Source organism: Sinohyriopsis cumingii, chromosome 10 (genome assembly GCF_028554795.1).
Source record: "Sinohyriopsis cumingii isolate HCF-2022 chromosome 10, ASM2855479v2, whole genome shotgun sequence".
In the NCBI taxonomy this organism is placed as follows: Eukaryota; Metazoa; Mollusca; class Bivalvia; order Unionida; family Unionidae; genus Sinohyriopsis; species Sinohyriopsis cumingii.
Window position 1 is genome coordinate 5,410,852 of NC_142970.1, and position 22,253 is coordinate 5,433,104.

The 22,253-nt window shown below is 35.4% G+C and overlaps 1 protein-coding gene across 1 annotated transcript in view; it reads right to left on the reverse strand.

Moving 5' to 3' along the window:
• Nucleotides 1-1,963: 1,963 nt before the first annotated feature.
• The window catches only part of LOC149789519 (CD63 antigen-like), a 31,051-nt gene continuing 10,761 nt past the window's right edge, over nt 1,964-22,253 (reverse strand). The window contains exons 5-7 of the mRNA XM_089971567.1: nt 12,516-12,641; nt 6,103-6,186; nt 1,964-5,287 (exon numbers count right to left, since the gene is read on the reverse strand). Of these exons, the coding sequence (XP_089827693.1) occupies nt 5,222-5,287; nt 6,103-6,186; nt 12,516-12,641 (276 nt within the window). The 3' untranslated portion in view covers nt 1,964-5,221. The remainder of the gene's footprint in view (nt 5,288-6,102; nt 6,187-12,515; nt 12,642-22,253) is intronic.

Below are 22,253 nucleotides of genomic sequence, written 5' to 3' on the forward strand. Positions count from 1 at the left end.
CTATTATGTATCTATTATATATTGCTCCTTGTATATTTCTCTGTATTTCACTATCTCGTATCAATCTCTTTCCATCTATATATACTGTATCACCCACTTCCTTCTCATACAGAATATTGTCTATCCCTTATTAAATGAAGGACTGGCCACACTGACGATACCATAACCAAATGGTGCTGAACCAGCATTGAAGAATATGTCCCAGTTACCTCGATTTGTCATTGCCTTCCTGAACCCCACAACTCATTATCAACTGTCCCTGATGATGTTTTCCAAATTCTCCCTCTCCACTTGTTGCTAATTTGCATCCTGCTACAGGTAACTGTCATTCTGTTATTTCCTGCTGTCTTTAAGGATCTACCTTCTCACCATTGAAGCCAACCACTTTTATGACAGAGCTATAAGCCTCAGTGTGAATACATTTTCAAAATCATCAAGGAATGATGAACCCTAACCAGTAAAAAGATCAACATGGCAAAGCTTTTTTATGACTGTCAGCTTTGTGGCTTTAACCTCAAAACCTTAGGACATGTGTTTCTTCATTGGAATTGTTCCTTTGTGCAAGCATGAAATCGTGCCTTCATGACAATATAAATATTGGTATTACTCGGCTGGGGTTTCAATCTGCGGCCTCTCGCATCCATGTCAGACACTCTTACCAATAGGCCACCAGAGTGGTCAAAAGATGGGAAATGTGGCACTAAACCATGACTATCTTCAATCTAAATTTTACACAAGTCTGATATGAAACCATTTAGTGCTCTTAAATATTATGGGAAACCTTTTTTCCCCATCTTTGTCAAAATGATATTGAATTTTGCATTATTGTCCCCAAAATCACTGAACATCTTTATCCAAAGTGCAAACCACTCACAAAGTTTGGTCCGTCTTTGATGTATAACTAATGTTATTTTGTCTACACTGGACTTTTACTTTATCAGAAACCTGGACCTAGCGAATCCAAAACAGACTTCCTTACCAAAAGCCATCAGCAAAAGTAGGTCAAAGTTGATGGTGCAGAACAACAAGTATTTTGTGAAAATGGCAAGGTTAACAAGTACAAATTTAAACCTGGTGGGTTGCTGTTTTACTCACATATACAAGTAACCCACGCTTGTTTGGATGATGTGATATTCTGGTTGATGAGAATATTCTGTTTGGATGAGGTAATTCTTGTGGACTGTTGTTACATTAACCCATCTATTTTTGGTGGTATTCTGTGCATTTTTGATATTTCGGATTTTTAGCGGATTTTAAAATATTACTGTCATAACACAACAATGTCTGCAGTGTGGCAGTTTATAGTGACGTCTAGCACTGGGGCATCATGCCGCAGACATGTAGCACAATGTCACACCCAGTCACATTATCCTGAAACCAGTCATACCGAACACTAACCACTTAATGCTAAGTGCCTAGCAAGGCAGCTGTTAGATATTTTTAAGCCTTTGGTATGACTCAGCTGGGGTTCAAACTCATGACCACCTGCATCAGAGGTGGATGTTCTAACCACTTAGGCCAAGAAAGTGGTCGGTGGTAGTTGATTTATTCACCTAAACGCTTTACCAAAGTGACCTACTTTTGGTGGGTTGGTGTTTTACTGATCTAGATGCACCAAAACAAATTATATAATCTTGCAAACGACTTGGAAAATGCAAAACTTCAAAAAGCACTGATGTATAAAGTATGTTACAATGACCTATTTTTGATACAAGTGTAAGGATGGTTCTAAAGAGTCAAAAAAGTGTTCAAGATTAATTTTTTTACGTTTCTAATTTAATATTTTCCAATTTGAGCAGCTGATGCAAAAAAATTAGCAATTCCATAGAACTTGGCCCTCGTGTTTAAAATGTTATATAAAATCAGTGCAACTTAATGGTGCAAATCTCAACTTGTTTTATAAATTTGATATAAAATAACTAATTGTAATAGCCTGATTGCATGCAAAGGAGAACACAACAAATTCTTAAAGAATTTTTTTTATTATTAATAGCGAGACAAGTGATAAACTGCCAGAACTATGTAAACATTAACAAGTGATTACTGTAATACTTACAATAAAATTTACTTGTGAGCAGGTAACTTTTAACAGACAACAAAAATGAGCTAACCAAACGTTTCCAATTTACCCGCAAATTCTGAAACAATACACAAAGTTTCTCAGCTGAATCTTTAAATACGTTCAAAAGTCGAGTATTAAATTTGTGAACACTGATAACCTAATATTTCTTCAAAAATTCCATTAAAAGTCTTTTTTAAATATTTAACCAGAATGGAAAAAGTAATTGCTATGAAAGCTATATGAAAGTGTGTATATCTCAATACAGGGTCTAAAGAAAAATTGTACTAATACAGGTACTACAACTACAACTACTTGTTTTACTTCAAGGGTCTTTCACAAATACTGCATGGTCTCTGCTTATTGGAAAACAATTTAAAATTTATCCAAAATATTAGAACCTTTACAGTTCCAGCCAGGTCTCTAAATAGGTATCACAACATGGCCAATATGTTTTTAGTTAAGACAATGGATTTCTCTTCAGCAGCCTAAAAGTTAAAATGAAACATTTTTTATCAGACATTCCCCAATTTGCACTAAGATTCAAGTCCAACTGCAAACACTGATCCTGATCCTCTGTGCTGTGCTGTTGGATTCAACTAGCAAATGTATACAATATTTCAAGATTATGCAACATAATGGGTAATTTCTTTATTCTGGAAAAAGGAATTTTCTCTTGATCATTGAGTTTAATTTCAAGATTACATAACTGATTAGCATGCACTACTTTTTCATTTGTGATTCAAGAAAGCAAACTTCTCATGACTCTTCATCTTTTCCAGTCCTCCATTGCCACGATGCACATACATTTTCACATGTAAAATATTGCTACATTAAAATATGTATACACTCAGATTTCCATGATATACAAATTAAATATTTACGTCAAAATGTACAAATACACATTGAGGAAAAAACCTGAAACCTTGCTAGCTACATTTTCAGAATTTTTTTCTCTCATGATAATCCTAATCAATGAGAGAGAACTTTGTGTAGTGGCAATTGCTTTATCAAAGAGCATTCCAAAAATATTTAATATACTTGCAAAACCTTAAATATTTATAGCACACAATATTAAATACAATACAATTATTACAGACCTGATAACCATTAGAAGACCTTAGTAGGGAAGACATTTCCTGGTGCGATCAATTTTCAAGAAGTTTAACAAATCATTACTGCTGTTGATGTCGAAAATGTGTTATACGAGTTGAGAAATGTGGTTTAACTAAAAGGATCTTAATGGTTTCTAGTTTATTTTCACAAACTGCAGCTGCAAACCTCAAGAAATCAACAACTTCTTGCTAGGTCACTTAATTCGACATAATCTTTACATTTTGTAACATTCACATGGAGATGGCTTTCACATCGACAGTGGGCAATACTCGAATAATCAAAATCTCAACTCCAATAAATGCAATGGTCACCTTTCTGGATTGTCAAGCATCTTTTTGATACTTCTATGCCAACTGTTTGGACTTTTTCAACAGGTTGATTCAACCCTCTACATAAGTGTTTTCAACTGTTAGACATTGTTTTTGTTATAATGCAAAAGCCTGATCAAGTATTGATTTACTTAGATAGTTAAAAGCTTTCAAGGTTCCTCTTATCAAGTTAGTCTGGGTCCATGACCAAATCCACTGAAACTAACATGAAAACCTGGATCATGACTAAACCTGAATGAGTAAATATAATCGGACTGCAGCAGTTGTCCTTTCCAATTTTTGGCCATGTTCAGCAAGTCTGTAACTTTGGAAGTTGCTTAAGAACCTTACAGTAAAGCTGTATGGGTTCACAGGTCTGTAATTAAGATAATGAACAGCAAAATATTTCTTCAGAAATTCATATATGTGGGGAAAAGGAGAAAATGAATTACTCATCATAGAATGATTTAAGAAAATATATGTATTTTTACATACATTTATCTACAGATATTTTTCTCAAGAAATATATTTTTCTGTTCATGTTGAGAAGCTTTAAATTTTTTCAGCTTTTATTTGCTTAAACATCAAGAACAGAATTATCAAAGATGAAAAGTTGTTAATCACATAATTGTGCTTCCTTTTTATAAAAATAGAAATGAACCAAACAAAATAAATTTGTAACATCTTGCATCGATTTTTAAGTTAAAGTGACAGCATTAGCTGACAAAATGGAAAAATCAAATGTGAAAACAACTTGTATTAAAAAATAATGGTTTAATTATAACCATTACTTATGTGATCATGTTTTAAGAAATATTTTCTAGAGTTTTACTTACTGCCGTAACTGTACATAAGAGAATACCAACCATCTGCCACTCCAATGCAGTTAATATTCACTGAAATATACCCCAATACACAGTGATATTTCCAGGAATTACAGGTACAGTTAGCCTAACCTACACTTTGTTCTTGTGCAGTAGACAACTGATTTATGTCCCATGATTTATTCAATCCTTATAGCATATACAAAGGTAATCACCACTTCTGAATTGCAGAGTTATGCCTGGTGATAAAAGTAGAAACATGATGTTTCAAATAATACACTGAACTACACTCAACAGCACCTTCCACCACCAAGAGGGAAATTTGGTCATACTGTTATCAAGTTAGGTACTAGTTTATAATTTCTCATTGGACAAGTTTTTCCTGAATAATTACATATGCCTTTTATACATTTCTTGTTCTTAAAATCTCTGCATTTGATATGAAATGCATTATATTCTTACCATTTAACCAATCTTTGATCAATTCTAAACAATGGAAATGACACTGAAGAATATTTTCACAAACACAGTAAGGTAACTTGGAAAAGATAATTAGGGACTGCCTGTCCAGCCCAGTATACCCTGTTCAGAAATAATCGGGTCTCGAAGAAAGTGTATTGGCATTTCTGGACGCTACCAAATTATACAGATGAAACTAGCATCAATAAAACCAATCCCATGATAAACTTACAGTGTAAATTTATTTTCTCTTCCAAGAAAGATTACAAGCATAACTTGACTGCTTAACCAATTAAAAAAAATCCAAAAGAAGAAAAAAAAATCCAGCAAATCAAAATTTGTAAACTCCTCATATGCTTTACCTGGCCTAGAAGTTAATTTTATAACTGCAATATTCAAACATAAAAAGATTCCATGGACTTGATGAACAGAATTTATTCCTTATTTTTCAGCCTTTACACAACTTCATATTCCTTCTTGATGGCTCTTGCAAGGCAGCATGCACAAATGATTCCAACCACCTGTACAAAATAAATTTTTACAAATTAAGGAAAATGTTTTTAAAAAATTTGTTTAATGCATTAAGAAGATATTTAATAACCAGGCACAAGTATACCTTTTTGTTAATTTAAGGAATCTTTTGCCTGAAGCTGAAAGGCTAAGGGAATGCAGAGTTTGGGCAACTGTTATGGTAAATTCAGGTAGGCCGATTCGGGTTTATTTTATCACAACTTCTACCTATTTTTCCACAAAAGAAAATCTAATTTTTTAAAAAGGAAATCCAGTTTAACAAATTTTGATAATGTTTTAAAAGATACTACATATTTTATCATCATCTTTTATTTAGATATCTTCAGCAGAATTTTGAGATCTTTACCTTTGCTATCCTTCATGTACAGATTTTTTGGGGAAGGTTTATCTTCCTGAAATTTTTATGCAATTCTTCAGTTTTACGGTTTTTGAACCTTACCTCAAGTAGGTACCATGTAGTTAATAATTTTTGTTCAAGTGTCTTGAAACACTCCTACATACATAACAAGAGAGAACAATAAAATAGTACAAAAAAGAATCTAATAATAATGCTCTTCACAGCTTCATAGTGAAAAACCTTTCATAGTTACAAAAACTTGAAGCTACTAGGCTAGTAGGTTCATTAGACGAGGCTAGTAGGTTCATTAGACGAGTCTTACATGGGAAAAAATTTAAGCTGGACGACTAAATTTATCAGACAAGCCTTTCAAGAGCAAACAAATATCCCAACTAATACCTCCCACTAATGTACAGCTTATAATATTAATTACTGTTACAGATTTACAATGTTACACCAAAAACTTACCTGAACAAATGCAAATGCAATTCCAATCCCACCAACAATGACAATCCTGTCCTGCACCCATGTTGTAAACTTGCTGAGGCAGCCCTGAGGCAGAAAAAATTTAGTGAAAAAGCATGAAAATGGAAGCCTTCTAAAAGTATCCTCATTTTAAATTTGAAATTCATTATATTTCTATCAATAGTTTATAGGTACACTTCACATTGTAGTATACTTGATTGACTTTTCTGAACAACCTTTACACTCGATCTAGTATACATTCGTTTGAACATCATGATGTGGTTTCAATCTCAAACAATGCTGATTACTATTAAGCATATATCAACCCAACCAGCCCTGCTGAATACATAAGGAACCCAACACACATGTACAAATTTTAAAGATCAACTTTCTTGTATTTGTAATGGGTCTTTTGTTTCTGTCAAATGAAGCATTTTCAAGCATTTTTTGCCAGTACTTTTTGAGCCAACCTCTAGCTAACCAACAAAATTTGAACTTGATGTCTGGATTGAGCAAACCTTGGTTACACTAAACTAAGAGTTAAACAAAATGACTGGATATGTGGAATCAGTAATGTAACTGACGACTTCATTTCTGTAGTACTACCTCATAATTCTGTCCATAAGAGTCGTAAAGTATATGCCTTAAAGTGAGACTGCTTTAGAATGAAGCATAAAAGTACTCCATAATGCATCCATCAGTATGATTGCCTTACAATTATGTATGTGACACATTTAATTTTACTAAGATTTAATGAAATGATATCCATGACTATACTAACCTTACGACTAGAACCAAATTTTATCAGCAATAACTAGACAAAAGTCCAACCTCGTGTACAAACCATAACCTTTAGCTCATTCAGCTGAAATCCTGCTGGCATGATGAGATAGCACCCTACTTTTGAACTCTGTAGCATCAAGGTCATTTAAGATACACCAAAGTGGATGGTATTACAATAAAGCAGACAGATGTATCTCTACAATCATGGTTTCCACGCTTTTCTAAAGATAAATTTCCAGGGTTTTTTCCAGGATGAAATTTTTTCAAGGTTCACATATGACCATTACTTAATGGAATTAAAGAACATTTTAGATTATAAAACATGCATTTTTTAAATCAAAAGATTGTTCTCTTTCAAGACTCTCCAAAACATCTAAGCCAGAAAAGATGATCATGTACAAAACCACAAAATGTATCACACAAAACAAGTTTGATTATATTCCTATAAACTGGCATGTAAAGTCATTTTAATGTACAAAATAAACATTTGAACTTTAGTTTGCTGACCTGCATTATGTTGCTATGTGGGAACATAAATTAGTTTTGTTTCCTTTCAAACCTTTAAGTCTCAAGATAGGAATATATATTTGCATCTTATCGAAAGTAAACATTTCCTATTATAGTATATATAAAAAAAACAAACACAAAGAATTAGAATCTTGTCTTCTTGTTGCTGCTGTTGTGGGGTTTAATGCCATTTTGCAGCACACAATAGGCTATACATGGCGGCCAGTACTAATGGTGGAGGAAGAACCCGGGAAACCCCAGAAAGAACCACCGACCCACGAGAAGCTATCGGTGGGCTTTCTCACATACCAACATTGGCCGAATCCAAGACTCGAACCCATGCAGACAGGGGTGAGATGGCAGTGATCTGTAACGGAGAGCGTTTTAGACCACTCGGGGCCCCGAATCTTGTCTTGTAACGAAGAGTTAACCCCGAATTTATCTGGGCCAATAAAATCCCAAACAAGATTTTTCAAACAACCTAATCTCCTTAAGATGATCTGGTTAAAATCCATCATTAAAAAAAAAAACATTCAATAGAGTTGATTTAAATTTTGACGAAAGATCTTCAAAATTATATACTGTTGTATAAACAAGGACAGATTTTTCTGTAAAATCAACTTGTCGTCTTGTAATTCATTAAACCAGTCCCCAAACCTGCATTGATACAGGAACTCGAGTCATTTTTTAATATATAATACAAGGGACAACAATTACTCATTTCAGCTCTGAGATTCAATAATTATGGACTACAAATTTGGTTTAAAATGAATAGCAGTCCGTTTTCTAATCCATGTTTCTTTCGAATATTCCCACCCCATTTTTCAAATTTCAACATTTAATTTGGGGTGTGGGGACGTTGCAAATGCTTATCAAAAATTTGGAATTTGCCGTCACCATTCAATAGCGACACGATTGTCACTTACCAGCAGGCCTAGAAAATTTAAACTTATGTTATATCGACTTATAACTGCATGAAATCGATGGGAAAATGATTTATTTTCTCAGAAATAGCAAGTATTGTGATCGTTATGTCTTTAATCTGCTGATAGACTAGATGAAACTATGGCATTGATGAAACCTGACCTGGTACTCGCCATTTGCATTACCAGTCACTTCACAAATCTCAAACGATGACATTGGAAGTCCATTAGTCACGTGATATCAACAACAAACTCCATTTTAATGTTGTTGTTGAGAAATTCAATTATATTAAATGAAAGTCAGATACTTTTTGTAAAAGCCAGCAATCTGGCCAGTCTGATTTATCAAGCAGAGAGCACATGTCAATGTGGTAGTCACGTGATATAACTACAGAATTTGTTCTCAGAATATATAAATATAGAAAATTCTGTGTTCTTTCATTTTTGTATTTTTATTATAAACACAGAGCTGCCAACTCTCTCGACTCGCAATTAGTGAAAACTAGGATAAAAATTAGTGAATTTTAAAAGCAATTAGTGAACAATTATATCATGACACTAACTCCATCCACTTCAATGATCAGTACTGCATTATATGAAAATCCCTAAATAAAAATAAAACTTTCCTTACACTGATTACATGTACCTTATTTGCAGCCAAATTTACTGATATACACAAACTTCACGCTATATGTCATGATATGATGTTGTGGCAGTCTTGAACTTCCTCAATCAGGCCATGGTAAATTTGTTTTCAAAACAGTTCAGGTTTCTTGTCTGCTGGTTAATCTTGGTGACTAAAATTGTTGCAAATTTTCAGCACCTAAGGAGGCACTAAAGTTTGTCTTATTTTTCCTCACATTAGGAAATAATCTTTCACTGTCACTATTGTTGATCTTTAACTGAGAAAGACAGGTCATGTTCAACAAGAAATCTCACAAACAATGCTTCATCACTGGTTGCATGCAGGACTTGAGTAGGTGCTTTAAGTACTCTGAAACTGAAATCTGTTTGGGTGCTATAACAGTGCTTTTTCACATTGTTCTGCCACATGCTCACAAGGGATCGTATCGTTGCCTACAATTTATGTCATACATGTGCTATATAATATTACTATATGGTACATGTATGACAGGTAAGGTAAATCGTAAGCAACAATACCAGCCCCTGTGCACATTCCCAATTGTAAAATTCGCGGCACACTAATGTGCAAAAAGCATAATGTTCATCGATGTTTGATGGATGATTGCTAGGCCAAATTTTGGCCTACTCCAATCTATACTTCACTTTTTGTGGAACACAAATCTTTTTCCTTGGAGGTGAAAACATTTTAACTGCAGTGGACCTTAATTATGAAATGGTATTAATCCAGAAGATTAAACGTTGAACGGTGACTGATTAGTGGTGTCTTCGCATGCATAGAAAACTCAGAACTCGAGCAAATTATGACATAAGCTAACATTTCAATCTAGTAAATTCCAACACTCAAAAAAGCTGTCTTCGTGCAGTTTCCCAACCTCTGTATGATTTTAGCTACCAATGTGCTTCCTCACATGGTCCCTGCCACCATGCCCAATGATAAAATTTGTGGCCATGATGTATATCGGTATTTGATGGCTGAATGCACGGCCAATTTTTGGTATCTTCCAAACTAAACTTCACTTTTTGTGCAATACATTTCTTTTTCTTTGGTGGTGAAGATATTTTCAAGATGCGATGCAGAATGGTTAATTCAAATCAGTGTTGGTGGCACATGCTCGGAAAAATATTCCGGTTACACCCCGGTTTCTTTCAAAAGCATTTGTAAAACTACTCATATATATATATAGATTAAATTATGCTAAAATGCTTGCTACTGGTCTAATTATATGAATTGGCTCTAGTTCTAATATCACGACCAACAGAACTGGACCGTTTCGGCTATCACGACTAGCACTTAACAGGAAAATTTAAAATAACTGAGAATTGGGGAATTCATGATTTTTCGGCATGCGGCGTGATTCTGTGAATCGCTGTAGAAAGTCATGAAATTCAAGCCAAAATCGTGAGGGTTGGCGGCTGGGTGAACCAGTATATGACTTTCATTTAATTTTTTTTTTTCTTTTCAACATTTGAAAATGTGGGTTGTTAGATTTGTGTAGTACTGTACTCCTGCGACTAGCAATGCAAATCATGAGTACCAGGTCACATTTCATCAATGCCATAGTTTTATCTGGTCTTTCAGCAGATTAAAGATGTAACGATTTTAATACTCACAATTTCTGAGAAAATAAGTAATTTTCATATCCATTTCATGTATGTATCACTCGATCTCTCGATCTAACAATGTTTAAAGTTTGCTACGCCATCCAGTAAGCGGCTACGCTTTGCCACCACGATGTTTGCCTCTTGTGATGCTAGAGTGGTTTTCATACCTTCCACGTAAGGAAAAATACGGATATCGAGCAGACTTTGAAAATAAAAGTCTACTAGATGAATCTAATCCACTGAGTGTCTGGATTGACTCAGCATAGATGTTTATTGCAAGCAACCATATAATCCATACTGCACCCTCCGAATATTCTGGTTAGAACTTGATAAATTTAACTCACAATCAGTTTAGTTACGACTCAATTACGTGATTTGGATTGACTGAACATAGATGTTTATTGCAAGCACCCAAATCATTCATACTGCACCCTCCGAATATTCTGGTTAAAACTCGATAAATTTAACTCACGATCAGTTTAGTTACGACTCAATTACATGATTGTTTTGGACATCAAGTGGCGGGTTTTCCCCCGATTTTCGTCAATATTTACGAAATTCCAGGACTTTTCACGGTCGGAAATTTTTTATTTCTCCCGACTTTTCTGATAGCATGGGAACCCTGTACAATGATACCATTTAATCTGGACTTTCTACTTGCATTACAAAATGAAGAGGGGAAGCTGATCTTTTGAGACCCAATTTTGTTACAACAAAAATTCTGCCCACTGTCGAAATCGAATTTTGTGTCCAGTGTTTAGACTTTGTCCTGTGATCCAAGGCAGATTGGTCTGAAATGCACAGACAGGTGAAGCTTTGCAAAAACTAGGAGTTAGGGATTGGGAGTAAGAAGTGGCCAAGAGTTGAAAATGATAGGTCCAATAAGCAAAAAAAAAACAACTTTTGCCCTTCTGCACATGTGCGAGCCAAACAGCCAATGAAAAACATTTCTATCACAACCAGGAATCAGTCTAAGTAAAAAATTCTTAGAAGCAGATGTATTTGCATGTATTCAGAATTAACCTCCAAAATGCATTTCCTACCCCCATTTCAGGCAAAAAGTGTGTGATGTGATTTGGATTTTTTAACGTAGCTTTAACAATTTTTCAGTCATATCGCTACGATGTCTGCAATGTGGCAGTTTATAGTGATGTCTAGCACTGGGGCATCATGCCGCAGACATGTAGCATATGTCCCACCCAGTCACATTATCCTGACACTGGGCCGACCAGTCCTAACACTAACCTCTTAATGCTGAGCGCCAAGCGAGGCAGCTGTTAGTACTGTTTTTGTAAGTCTTTGGTATGACTCAGCTGGGGATCGAACCCACGACCTCCCGCATCCGAGCAGACACACTAACCACTAGGCCACCGGAGCGGTCAGGCAGGCAAAAAGACAGAAGTCAAATGAGTTAACACTACTTGTATTGTGTCACTCAAGGCAACACATTGATACCATTGGTAAACAAGCCTGCAGCTTATCCTTGTACTTTCCGCAGTTGGATCAAAGTGCAAACAACAAAGACCCAGATCTGCCATCACATAATGCAATGGCAAAACAGAGTTGATGTTATTTGCACTTGGACCAGATCTAAATGTGAGAATATACAATAATTCAGCCCCCATAACCCAAAATTCTGAAATTCTTTTCCACATCTGCAGAGCACTTCCTCCCACTTACATACCAAAAGTTCTAAATACCTTCATGTTTAATTTTGTGAACATGAATGGTGACATGATTTTACCCAGGCAGGCAAGTCTGCACAGAAAGATTCACATGGTCTTCAACTCTTTGAAAGTGTGGGGATAATAACTTCTCTATTATTGCTTTATTTGAATGTGCGATTATGTATCACTCTTGAATCAACTTGAACACCATGTGCCACTCTGGACAATGAATCCAATTCAGCCATGTTTTATCAGGATATATCAACAGAATTCTCACTGATGTACTTACCTCTGTATACACCTGAGTGGAATTGCGACGGTCACATCCACTGACCTTACAGCAACTATCTGGATCAGTACTATTGAGGGTATCATTTATCCAGTCTTTGTAGGAGTCAACACCACAGCATTTGAACTGAAATATGATTTTTTTAAATGCATACATTGCACAAAAATGTCTTCCTAATCTAAATGAACAAGCTGAAAAATTGAGACAAATAAAATAACTAAATATTTCACTTACGATTTTTGTAATCATTTTATCTTTAATCGCAATATTAACAAAATAATTTAATGTAAATTACAAGTTACATCTGTGAAGACATAAGCAGACCTTTATAATGTGGATCATAGAAAGTTTGAAAGTTTTTTAATTTTGCAAAACAGATCATGAGATCATTTTCTGCACATCAATTAAAGCATAATTATACAAAGTGCCTACTGTTGGAGATCAACCTGCAAACAAATTTGTCAAGACAGTTTATTCAATTTGCAAAAAAATCAATGATGCACAAATGTGTTTTGATTTGTTAGTAATCAAGAAAGGAATGAATATAATTGTGTGTGTGATTCAGATTTTTAACATCTTTAACAATTTTACAGTAATATTACTACGATGTCTACAGTGTGGCAGTTTATAGTGATGTCAAGCACTGAGGCATCATGCTGCAGATATTTATCATCGTGTCCCACCAAGTCACATTATCCTGACACAAGGCAAAGTCCTAACACTAACCTCTTAATGCTGAGCACCTAGCGAGGCAGCTGTTAGTGCTATTTTTTAAGTCTTTGGTATGAAGTACCATTTTTATAAGTCTTTGGTATGACTCTACTGGGGTTCAAACCAGCCACATCTTGCATCCAAGGTGGACACTCTAACCACATAGGCTACTGGAAATGTATATAATGAAGTCAAACAATGGTTCCAGGGAATACAGTATATTGCCCATCAATGACCCGGAGAGCTGTGGTGACTCAGCTAGTTTCATCTATTGCATGTCATTACCATCTTGTAGTCAATGTCATGGTCAGGTTTGCATCTTCGCTTATAGACATGATGTACGTTATCTCTATTTAAAGAAAAGTTTGACTAAATATTTATATTTGAACTTGTGTTACATTTTATTCATAATATTTTTTAGTATCCAGGATTTTGGAGACTTCTGGGCTCAGGCAGTTTATGACTGCCAACTCTAAACAATTTGCTTGCACATTATTCTTTTGATGCATGTCACCAATTTTAAGGCAAGTTGTTAATAACATATGCAACCAGTGAGATTTCCTTGACAGGTGTGTTCAGAAATAAAAGACTTGTCTCTAGCATTTAACCACCAAGAGTATTTTGTACCGAAGAGTAATCAATGTACTGAAATTTAACATCCACATGTGGTGTTTAAGATGTTTACACGATAATTACAGGAGAACAGTACATATTTAACTGCTTGACCAAAAAAAAACTAAAATGGATTAAAAAAGTGTTCTATCTCAAAAATCTGCTTGCCAAATATCCTGATGCTGATTTCAAGATGAAAACTCTAGGTAAATGAATAAAACAAGTGTACAAAAATCCATCTCTATCTGAAACGCTGCGAGTCTGCTACTTTTTTCTTGGGGGGGGGGGGAGAATTTTAAGTTTCTATATCTAAGGAAATTGTTTTTTCAAGGAAAAATAACCAGTTATGATGCTTCAAAATGTGCAAGAAAGCTCCAGCCATCATGGATTAATGAGACTAAAATACGACTCAGAAAATATTCTGATGTTCTGCAGCCACTGCAGAAAATATCCCAATGCTCCTAAAAGCAAAAAGGACAGTAAATCCATTTTCCAAGAGACTAACAATTAGAGGAAAGACCATATCAGATCCTATGATTTGATCAAAGTTCAATTGGACTGCACATGACACGTGCACAAAACAGCAAGAAAAATATTTTGCTTAAACGTCAAAAGTTGGATGGTTGAGCTGTTATTGGCAGTTTAATTTTTCAGTTTATATAAATATCTCTCTTTTACTCAAAAATCTAGCCATTTCCATACCATTTTCACCTATCCTTTATCTTTGCATACATCTATGAGCTGTTATTGGAAGTTTAATTTTTCAGTTTAAGGCCTTTTATATAAATCTCTTATCATTTCCACCTATCCTTTACCTCTGCATACATTTACACATCTGTATTTGCTTTTCTAAAGCTATGTCTGTATGCCAACTCTTTCTCATCCACATCTCTATCTACATATACAGTGGAACCCCGCTATAACGCGATGATCGGGGTCCATAAAATCGGATCACGTTAAAAGCGGGGTCGCATTAATGCGGGGTTTTACAATATTTAACTTTTTTTCCGAGAACATATACGTGTATACATGTACAATGATCAAAAGTCGGCTTATCATCAGATGAATATTAACTGGAATGCATTAATTAAGATATATTCAAAATAATCGATGGCTAATATATTTATAGGTTATTACTGTGCATTAAAAACATTTACTAATTTTTATTTGTTTGAACGATAATACAGATTGACCGATAATACCAGACTATCGCTATATCATGAAAAGTGTATCAACACCGTATGCTACCGTGCCGTCGTGGCATGCAGTTCATCCATAATGGATGTAATTTCATTGAAAATCGTACAGATTTAAAATATTCAATAATTTTGTAATAGTCTGAATTCGTCGTGTAAAATATAGGATGAACAAAATATTGAAACCATTTACTTGCCGTCTGATATCGTACGGTCATTGCATGCAGCTATTCCCGGGTCTACATACGGTGTCTGTACAAATTTCATACCGCTAAAATTTTATCATATGCGACAACTGCAAGAATAATTAACAATCAACGCATGATTTCAGCGTGCAAATAACTTTTATTTCAGATTTTGTGAACATCAAAAGAAACATGTGAAAACTGCTAAATTAATCGTTGCGCAAAGTGCAAAGTCAGTGTGGTTCCAAATTTAAATTTCATCATTTCTTGAAAAATATATCCAATGACGTTTGCTTCTTTGCCGCGAACTGTTGGGTTCTAGCAAAGTCAAGAATGTTTCTTAATTGAAGGACTTTGATGCTGTCAACATCTTGTTTCCAGCCACCTTAAACTTGCTTCTAAATGTACTACTGCTTCAGACACTTTTGGTGGGGGAGTTGGGGTGCCATCATCATCGTTATCATTATCGTCACTGGTTTCAGGTTCTGATTGTGCAGCTTCATTCTTCCTGCTGACATTTGTAACAATTTCTTCATCTGATATGTGTTCGTATATAGGGCAGATGTCATCTACTGAATACCAGTTAAGGATATCATGATGACTGTGCTCGTATTTTTTGAGTGCTTCTTCTGCTAAACGTACGTCGTCTTCAGTGAATCCTGTAAATTCAAGCTCATCGTCACTATCATTTTGTGTCGAGGGCGTAAAAGCTGGCCCAAGACCCTTTATCCAGCATCGTTCAATGCAGCGTGCAGTGATAGCATCCCAGGCTTTACCTCCAAGGTGACATACTTCTTTTAAGTTGAGTAATGCCAATGATGTGTCGACGGATGCGTTATTATCTGCTACCATTCCCTTTATCATTTCACGGCGATAATTTTGTTTAAATACGGAAATTATGCCTTGGTCAAGTGGCTGGATTTCGACGTAGTGTTTTTTGGGAGGTACGAAACTTTGATCTTGCCATCACTGTTGACAAGATTTTCCGCTGGGGGGTGGGCAGGGCAATTATCCAGCAGGAGGAGAGCTTTTTCCTCCAGCTTGAGTTTTCGTAAATGAGCCCGAACATCTGGAACAAATGTTTTGTGAAACCAGTCGTCAAATATGGAGCTATTCATCCAAGCATTCTTGCTGTTAGTGTACTGAAATGGAAGTGCCTTCATATTTACATGAGCTTTCGATTTTCCAATCATCAGAGGTCTGACTTTGTGGCTGCCAGACTTGTTAACACAAAATAAGAGAGTCACTCTGTCCTTCCTCTTCTTGAAACCTTCTCGTTTGTGACTGTCAGTCTTGGTTGCAAGGGTGCGATCGGGTAACATTTTATAACATAAACCAGTCTCATCGCAGTTGTAAACTTGGTCGGCTGTGTAGCAACCGTCCTCCAGCAACTTTTTAAGCCCAATTGGGTAGGAATTGGCAGCCTCTTTGTCAGCGGAGCGGATTTCCCCAGACACAAGAACTTGGCTGATAGCGTGCCTTTTCTTGAATCTGTCTAGCCAGCCATTACTCGCCTTAAATTTGGAATCATCTCCATTGATACGGCGATCAAATTTCTCTGCTTGGGCTTTCAGAATTGGGCCAGAAATTGGGCTTTCAGGATTGGGCCAGAAATTGGAACACCTTCTGAGCGAGCTTGTACAAACCATTGGTACAAAGCTGAATCTAGGACATTGTCATTAGCTAACTGAACCCTTTTACGCTGTAAACCAGTTTCCTCTTCAAGAATGTTGGGTAGACTACGGAGCTTTCCTTTATCTGTTTTCCACCCTCGCAAAGTGGACTCGCTGATTCCTAGATCTCTGGCAAGCTGAGTTTGTTGTTTGCCCTTCTTTAGTTGATCTAGGGCATACAGTTTCTCTTTAGCAGAAAACGACTTGCGTTTTTGAACTTGCTTTTCCATAACAGTAAAATATTTTTTTATATAAGCAAACAACGTACACAGATAAAGCTCGATAACTAAGTAATGAAGGCCTGCAATGGTTACGAATCACTTTTTATATAAAATAAAATTAAGCTGAACGGATGTACAATTTCATACCCTTTTAATTTACAGATAATAAAGTGGATATTATTTACTTTCAACTGTTTGTTGTTTGATCACACCGCCAAGCACAGCATACATGTTGGCGGCTTTCGTCCTTTGATGTTTATTAAATTGTGCGACTCTTGTATCAACCACAGCTTTGTCTGCTGCTTGGCTGTGATTGCAGTTAAATAAGAAGCCAATGTCTGCTATTGTTTGTGCAACGACTGTATACAGATTTCATGGAAGACAATCACAAAGACGATTTACTGGCTTTACTCATGGATCCGTAATAAGTAACACTTCCGATAATGTTTACTTCGGCTTAACAATTCAAAAACCTAATGAAACCAGTTTTCTCTTCTAGAGTAGAATACGGAGCTTCACCACAACCTGTTCAAATTGATAAATTTCAGAAGCCAAGCGTTGTACACACTATTTCTCGTACAGTGTACGTTATATATATCGTATTATTTTAGAATTCATACACGATCACTTCTCCAAAATCACTTAAAGAACCTGGATAAATTGTTAAGTTCCGATCGTTTATTATTAAAAGTCATACGCGAATTCTTCCACCAAATTATAATAAACGTTTTACACACTATTTCTCGTACGTTAAACAAATATTTTCACGGTCCGATAAAAATACACGTAAATGAATTTCAAATTTCAGGAACCATGCCACGATCATATTTTAAAAGTCACAACTAATCTCATGCCCAAAATGAAGTTAATTTCTTGTTTTGTTTTTTTTATTTTTCTCCAAATTTTTTTCTCCATGTGTGAATGAATATACGAAATTTCGGGAGCCATGCTACGACCACGTTATATCCGAATTCGCGTTATAGCGGGGTTCCACTGTATTTTTAAGTGGTGCTAACAAAGATAAAAACAAAATGGTTAAATACAGCACATTTCCTTAAAATCACATTTTGTTTAATTTTTTTTAATACTCAAGTTTGGTATACAGTGTGACCCCACTATAGCATGCAATGGTATTAATCCAAAGAATGAGGCATTGAATGGTTACCAATTAGTGGGGTCAGCATGTGCAAGAAAAAACATGAACTCGAGCAAATTACAATATATGCTAATATTTTAATATCTCAAATTCCAACACTTGAAAAAGCTGTCTTCATTTAATGTTTTTTTTAATTTTAAATTACAGTTGCTATGAACATGTATATGTGCTGTTTAAAAAAAATTCAATAGGGCCCTAGTTTTCTTCACAAGAATTTGTAAAACTTCTGTTCTAAATATATATTAAACACTTTTGAATGCTTGTTACAGGGCAAACTAACAACTGGATATAGTTCTAACACTGCGACTAACAGTACAGGACCATTATTGACTGCTGATATCGTAACTAGCACTTAAGTTATTTTATTCCCGACTTAAGCCGATTGAAAAATTGGGGAATTTGTGATTTTTGTGCATATGGCATGAATTCATGAATTGCTATAGTCATGAAATTCAAGCCAAAATCCTGAAATTTCATAATCATTTTCTTATAAATTAAAAAATCTTTTTTCTCCTTAGAAGTACACAAAATAGCATTTAAAGTGTTTATTCATGGATTGCACTGGGTCTCGCCAATGTCATAAATTGCTATTTGTTTCCTTACTGGCAAAGAAATATACCATCTGGCAATTTTGTTTGTAACAACATTGTTGGCTGTCTGAACTTGTATATACAATCTAGGGGCTTGGAGTGGAGAAATTCAAAGGATCCATGAAACGATGCCACAAACTTGTATATACAATCTAGGGGCTTGGAGTGGAGAAATTCAAAGGAACCATGAAACGATGCCACAAACTTGGATATACAATCTAGGGGCTTGGAGTGGAGAAATTCAAAGGAACCATGAAACGATGCCACAAACTTGGATATACAAGCTAGGGGCTTGGAGTGGAGAAATTCAAAGGAACCATGAAACGATGCCACAAACTTGGATATACAATCTATGGGCTTGGAGTGGAGAAATTCAAAGGAACCATGAAACGATGCCACAAACTTGGATATACAATCTAGGGGCTTGGAGTGGAGAAATTCAAAGGAACCATGAAAAGATGCCACAAACTTGGATATACAATATAGGGGCTTGGAGTGGAGAAATTCAAAGGAACCATGAAAAGATGCCACGAACTTGGATATAAAATGCACTGGAATGTATCTTTTGTTACATAAACAAATCCTTTATTCATTCTGATGAACCATCTTTACAGTGCACTACTGTATGATAATATCTGCTCATACTGCCATCTGGCTGAAGTAGTGCATGCTGTGATACACTCAAATAGTCATGCTACCGAACCAGTTGCAACAACTTCTGAAGGCAGAAACAGGAATGGCTACACAATCTACCAAACAACCACCAATTTTTTCTTTCTTTTCAAACGCATTCAGAAAAAAGTTTTGCTGAAACTTCAAAGAAAACTTACCTTTGAAGCACCAACCATTCTATATAAATACTAAGCAAATTAAAAAATAATTCAGTCTCAATCAATGATCTATAATTATTTAATGATGCCACCACAATAATAATGTGGCATTTGTTAGATACTCCAAATATGGCTTGCAGTTGTCACTTCTATAACACATGCATCCTTCATCAAAGCAAGTTGACTACAATCAGCCATAAAAACAAAGTACCTTTCATCAAAGTCAGCGCCAAACTTGAATAAAAGCAATGAATCTAATGGATTGTGCATTTTCCAAAGTGACTGGAACAGGTTGTTCCATGAAAGTTCCAATTTGCAGACAAAAGAAGTTTATGCATATGATCCCTACCAACCACAGCATAAAAACACAAATTTCCAATCTCTTGAAACCATAGATATCTAGCAATCACGTTAACAGACGGTGGGACATCTTGCAAATATCTTTGTTAAAACTTTTTAATCTGTTCACATTTTCATTTCCCTATGACTAACCTTATCCCCCAGGTAGCCTTGGAAAAATGATAGTCGTCTCCAGCTGAAAAAATTTCAAGGCCAATGTATGGACACGTACATGTAGCATGTAAACTATTATAGCCACGTGCTACTGGCAACTAAAGAATATCATACTGAATGTATAGTGGCATGTGTTTGTTGACAACAGGATATGTATCAAACAAGGACAACCCTTTTTTTGTGTTATTTCTTTTTTCTAATAGGATCTGGCTGGAACATGACTTTTATAATGTGATTATTACTCATTTTCATGTTTTATTCATATACGTATAAAGTACTAAACGTATTATGGATTGTCCTAATATACAGTATTTTTCAGAATAGTTTTGTCTTCATTTGATCAAAACGTATTTTTGCACACCCTTTTATTGTCCACCCCACCCCAGCCATTTTTTTTGTACAAGCATCATTTTGGTATGTAACATGGTCGGGTTTTATGGACTCCAACCACTGTTATAGCAGGGTCATGCTATACTATGTTTAGGGCAAGCTCAGTTTTCCCAAGGCCAAGTCCAATTCTCCAGTCAGCTTGCCCTGGGCAAGGTGACTTGTAAAATTTGTAATTTTATTCAAAGCTTCTTTGCTGTTTCATGTCTTCTCTACCTGGACACAATTTTGAGGTCATGCAGGCAACAGACTTCTTTTCAATTCTGACTGGTGGTTATTGTTTACCTAGAGTGGAATGGATTAGTATCAACCTTACAATCAGAATATTCCATTCCATAAAAAAGGGGACACAACAAGGGTCATACCAAAAGTCAAATTCTTTCTGCAAAGTAACTTCATTCAAAATTTGAGCACTATTTGATTAAACTTTTATGATCCTGTGAACCAGTCAAATTGGCCTTATTTTACACACCAAATTTAAGAAATAATCAAAACATGAACAGGCCTTCAGGTTGTTTTTTTTGCACTACAGACAAGTTACATCGAAAGTCAATTTCTTCTATTTTTATCATAACAAAAAATTGTTTTATAACATTAACTTTTAGATACACCTCAATGCTGAATGAATAATTGCCTTAGATTTTAAATATAATCCATCGACATTGTGAAGTGGCAAATTTTATGTTGATCTAACATGAATACATTAGCTGAGACCAGACAACCATTAATTAGATTTATGGAGACAAGCGCGTATCATATCGCCATACTACAGTGTACGGTAATGTCCTTTAGAGGGAGAATTCTGTTCCTAATTAAACATTTGTTTATACAGCAGCCAGGCGGACAATTTAGGACAAGGAAAACTTCATTTTCATGGTAAAGTTGTCACAATTGAGAGAACACAGAAACTCTGTTACTCGAACTACCAGGGTCAAGTTGACCCTGACTTTGGCGCCTCTGGAAAAAGGCAGCAGAGATATTTGATTCTGATTGGTACGCTAAATGAGAGGGCGTGTTCCAACACAAAATTTCATAGGTTTTAATATCGCCCGCATCGAATTTTAATCAGTCTAAGCTTTTCCTACAAGAGGACACCCAACGGTTACGACTCCGGGAATTTGCAAGAAATTTCCGTAAAACTGTTGTCCAAAAAGGGGACGATTGTCGAAAGGAACCGACGAACTAATCTACCGATTAGAGGGAGAAAACGTTGACAGCAAAGGTAGTGTGACAATTCCATGTAATTTCTTGATGCCATATATAATGCTTTGCTGAAGTTATTTATTTGTATCTGCATGAATCTTTTTTCTACATTCGTGTAATAATTTGCTTTATGAAGTATAACTGTGTTGAGTTTATGCATAGGAAGTTGTATATTAATCTTCTTTAGATAAGTTTGACGAATTGTTTGAATTTGTCGTCTTGTTTGCATAAGAATTATGTTCTAAGAATTTAATGCATTACATTAGTTAATATGATTACAAGAATCCGTGTGAATTCGCCGAATTTAGAAGATTTCACGTATGATTAAGAATAAGTGTGTATTGACGGAAATGATCTAGTAATTGATTGACGTAATGGATCCTATTTATTCGCTGTGTATGTGGTAATGTGTAAGGTCAAGGCGTAACGAATTAGCCATTTGACTAACTAGGGTCATTATA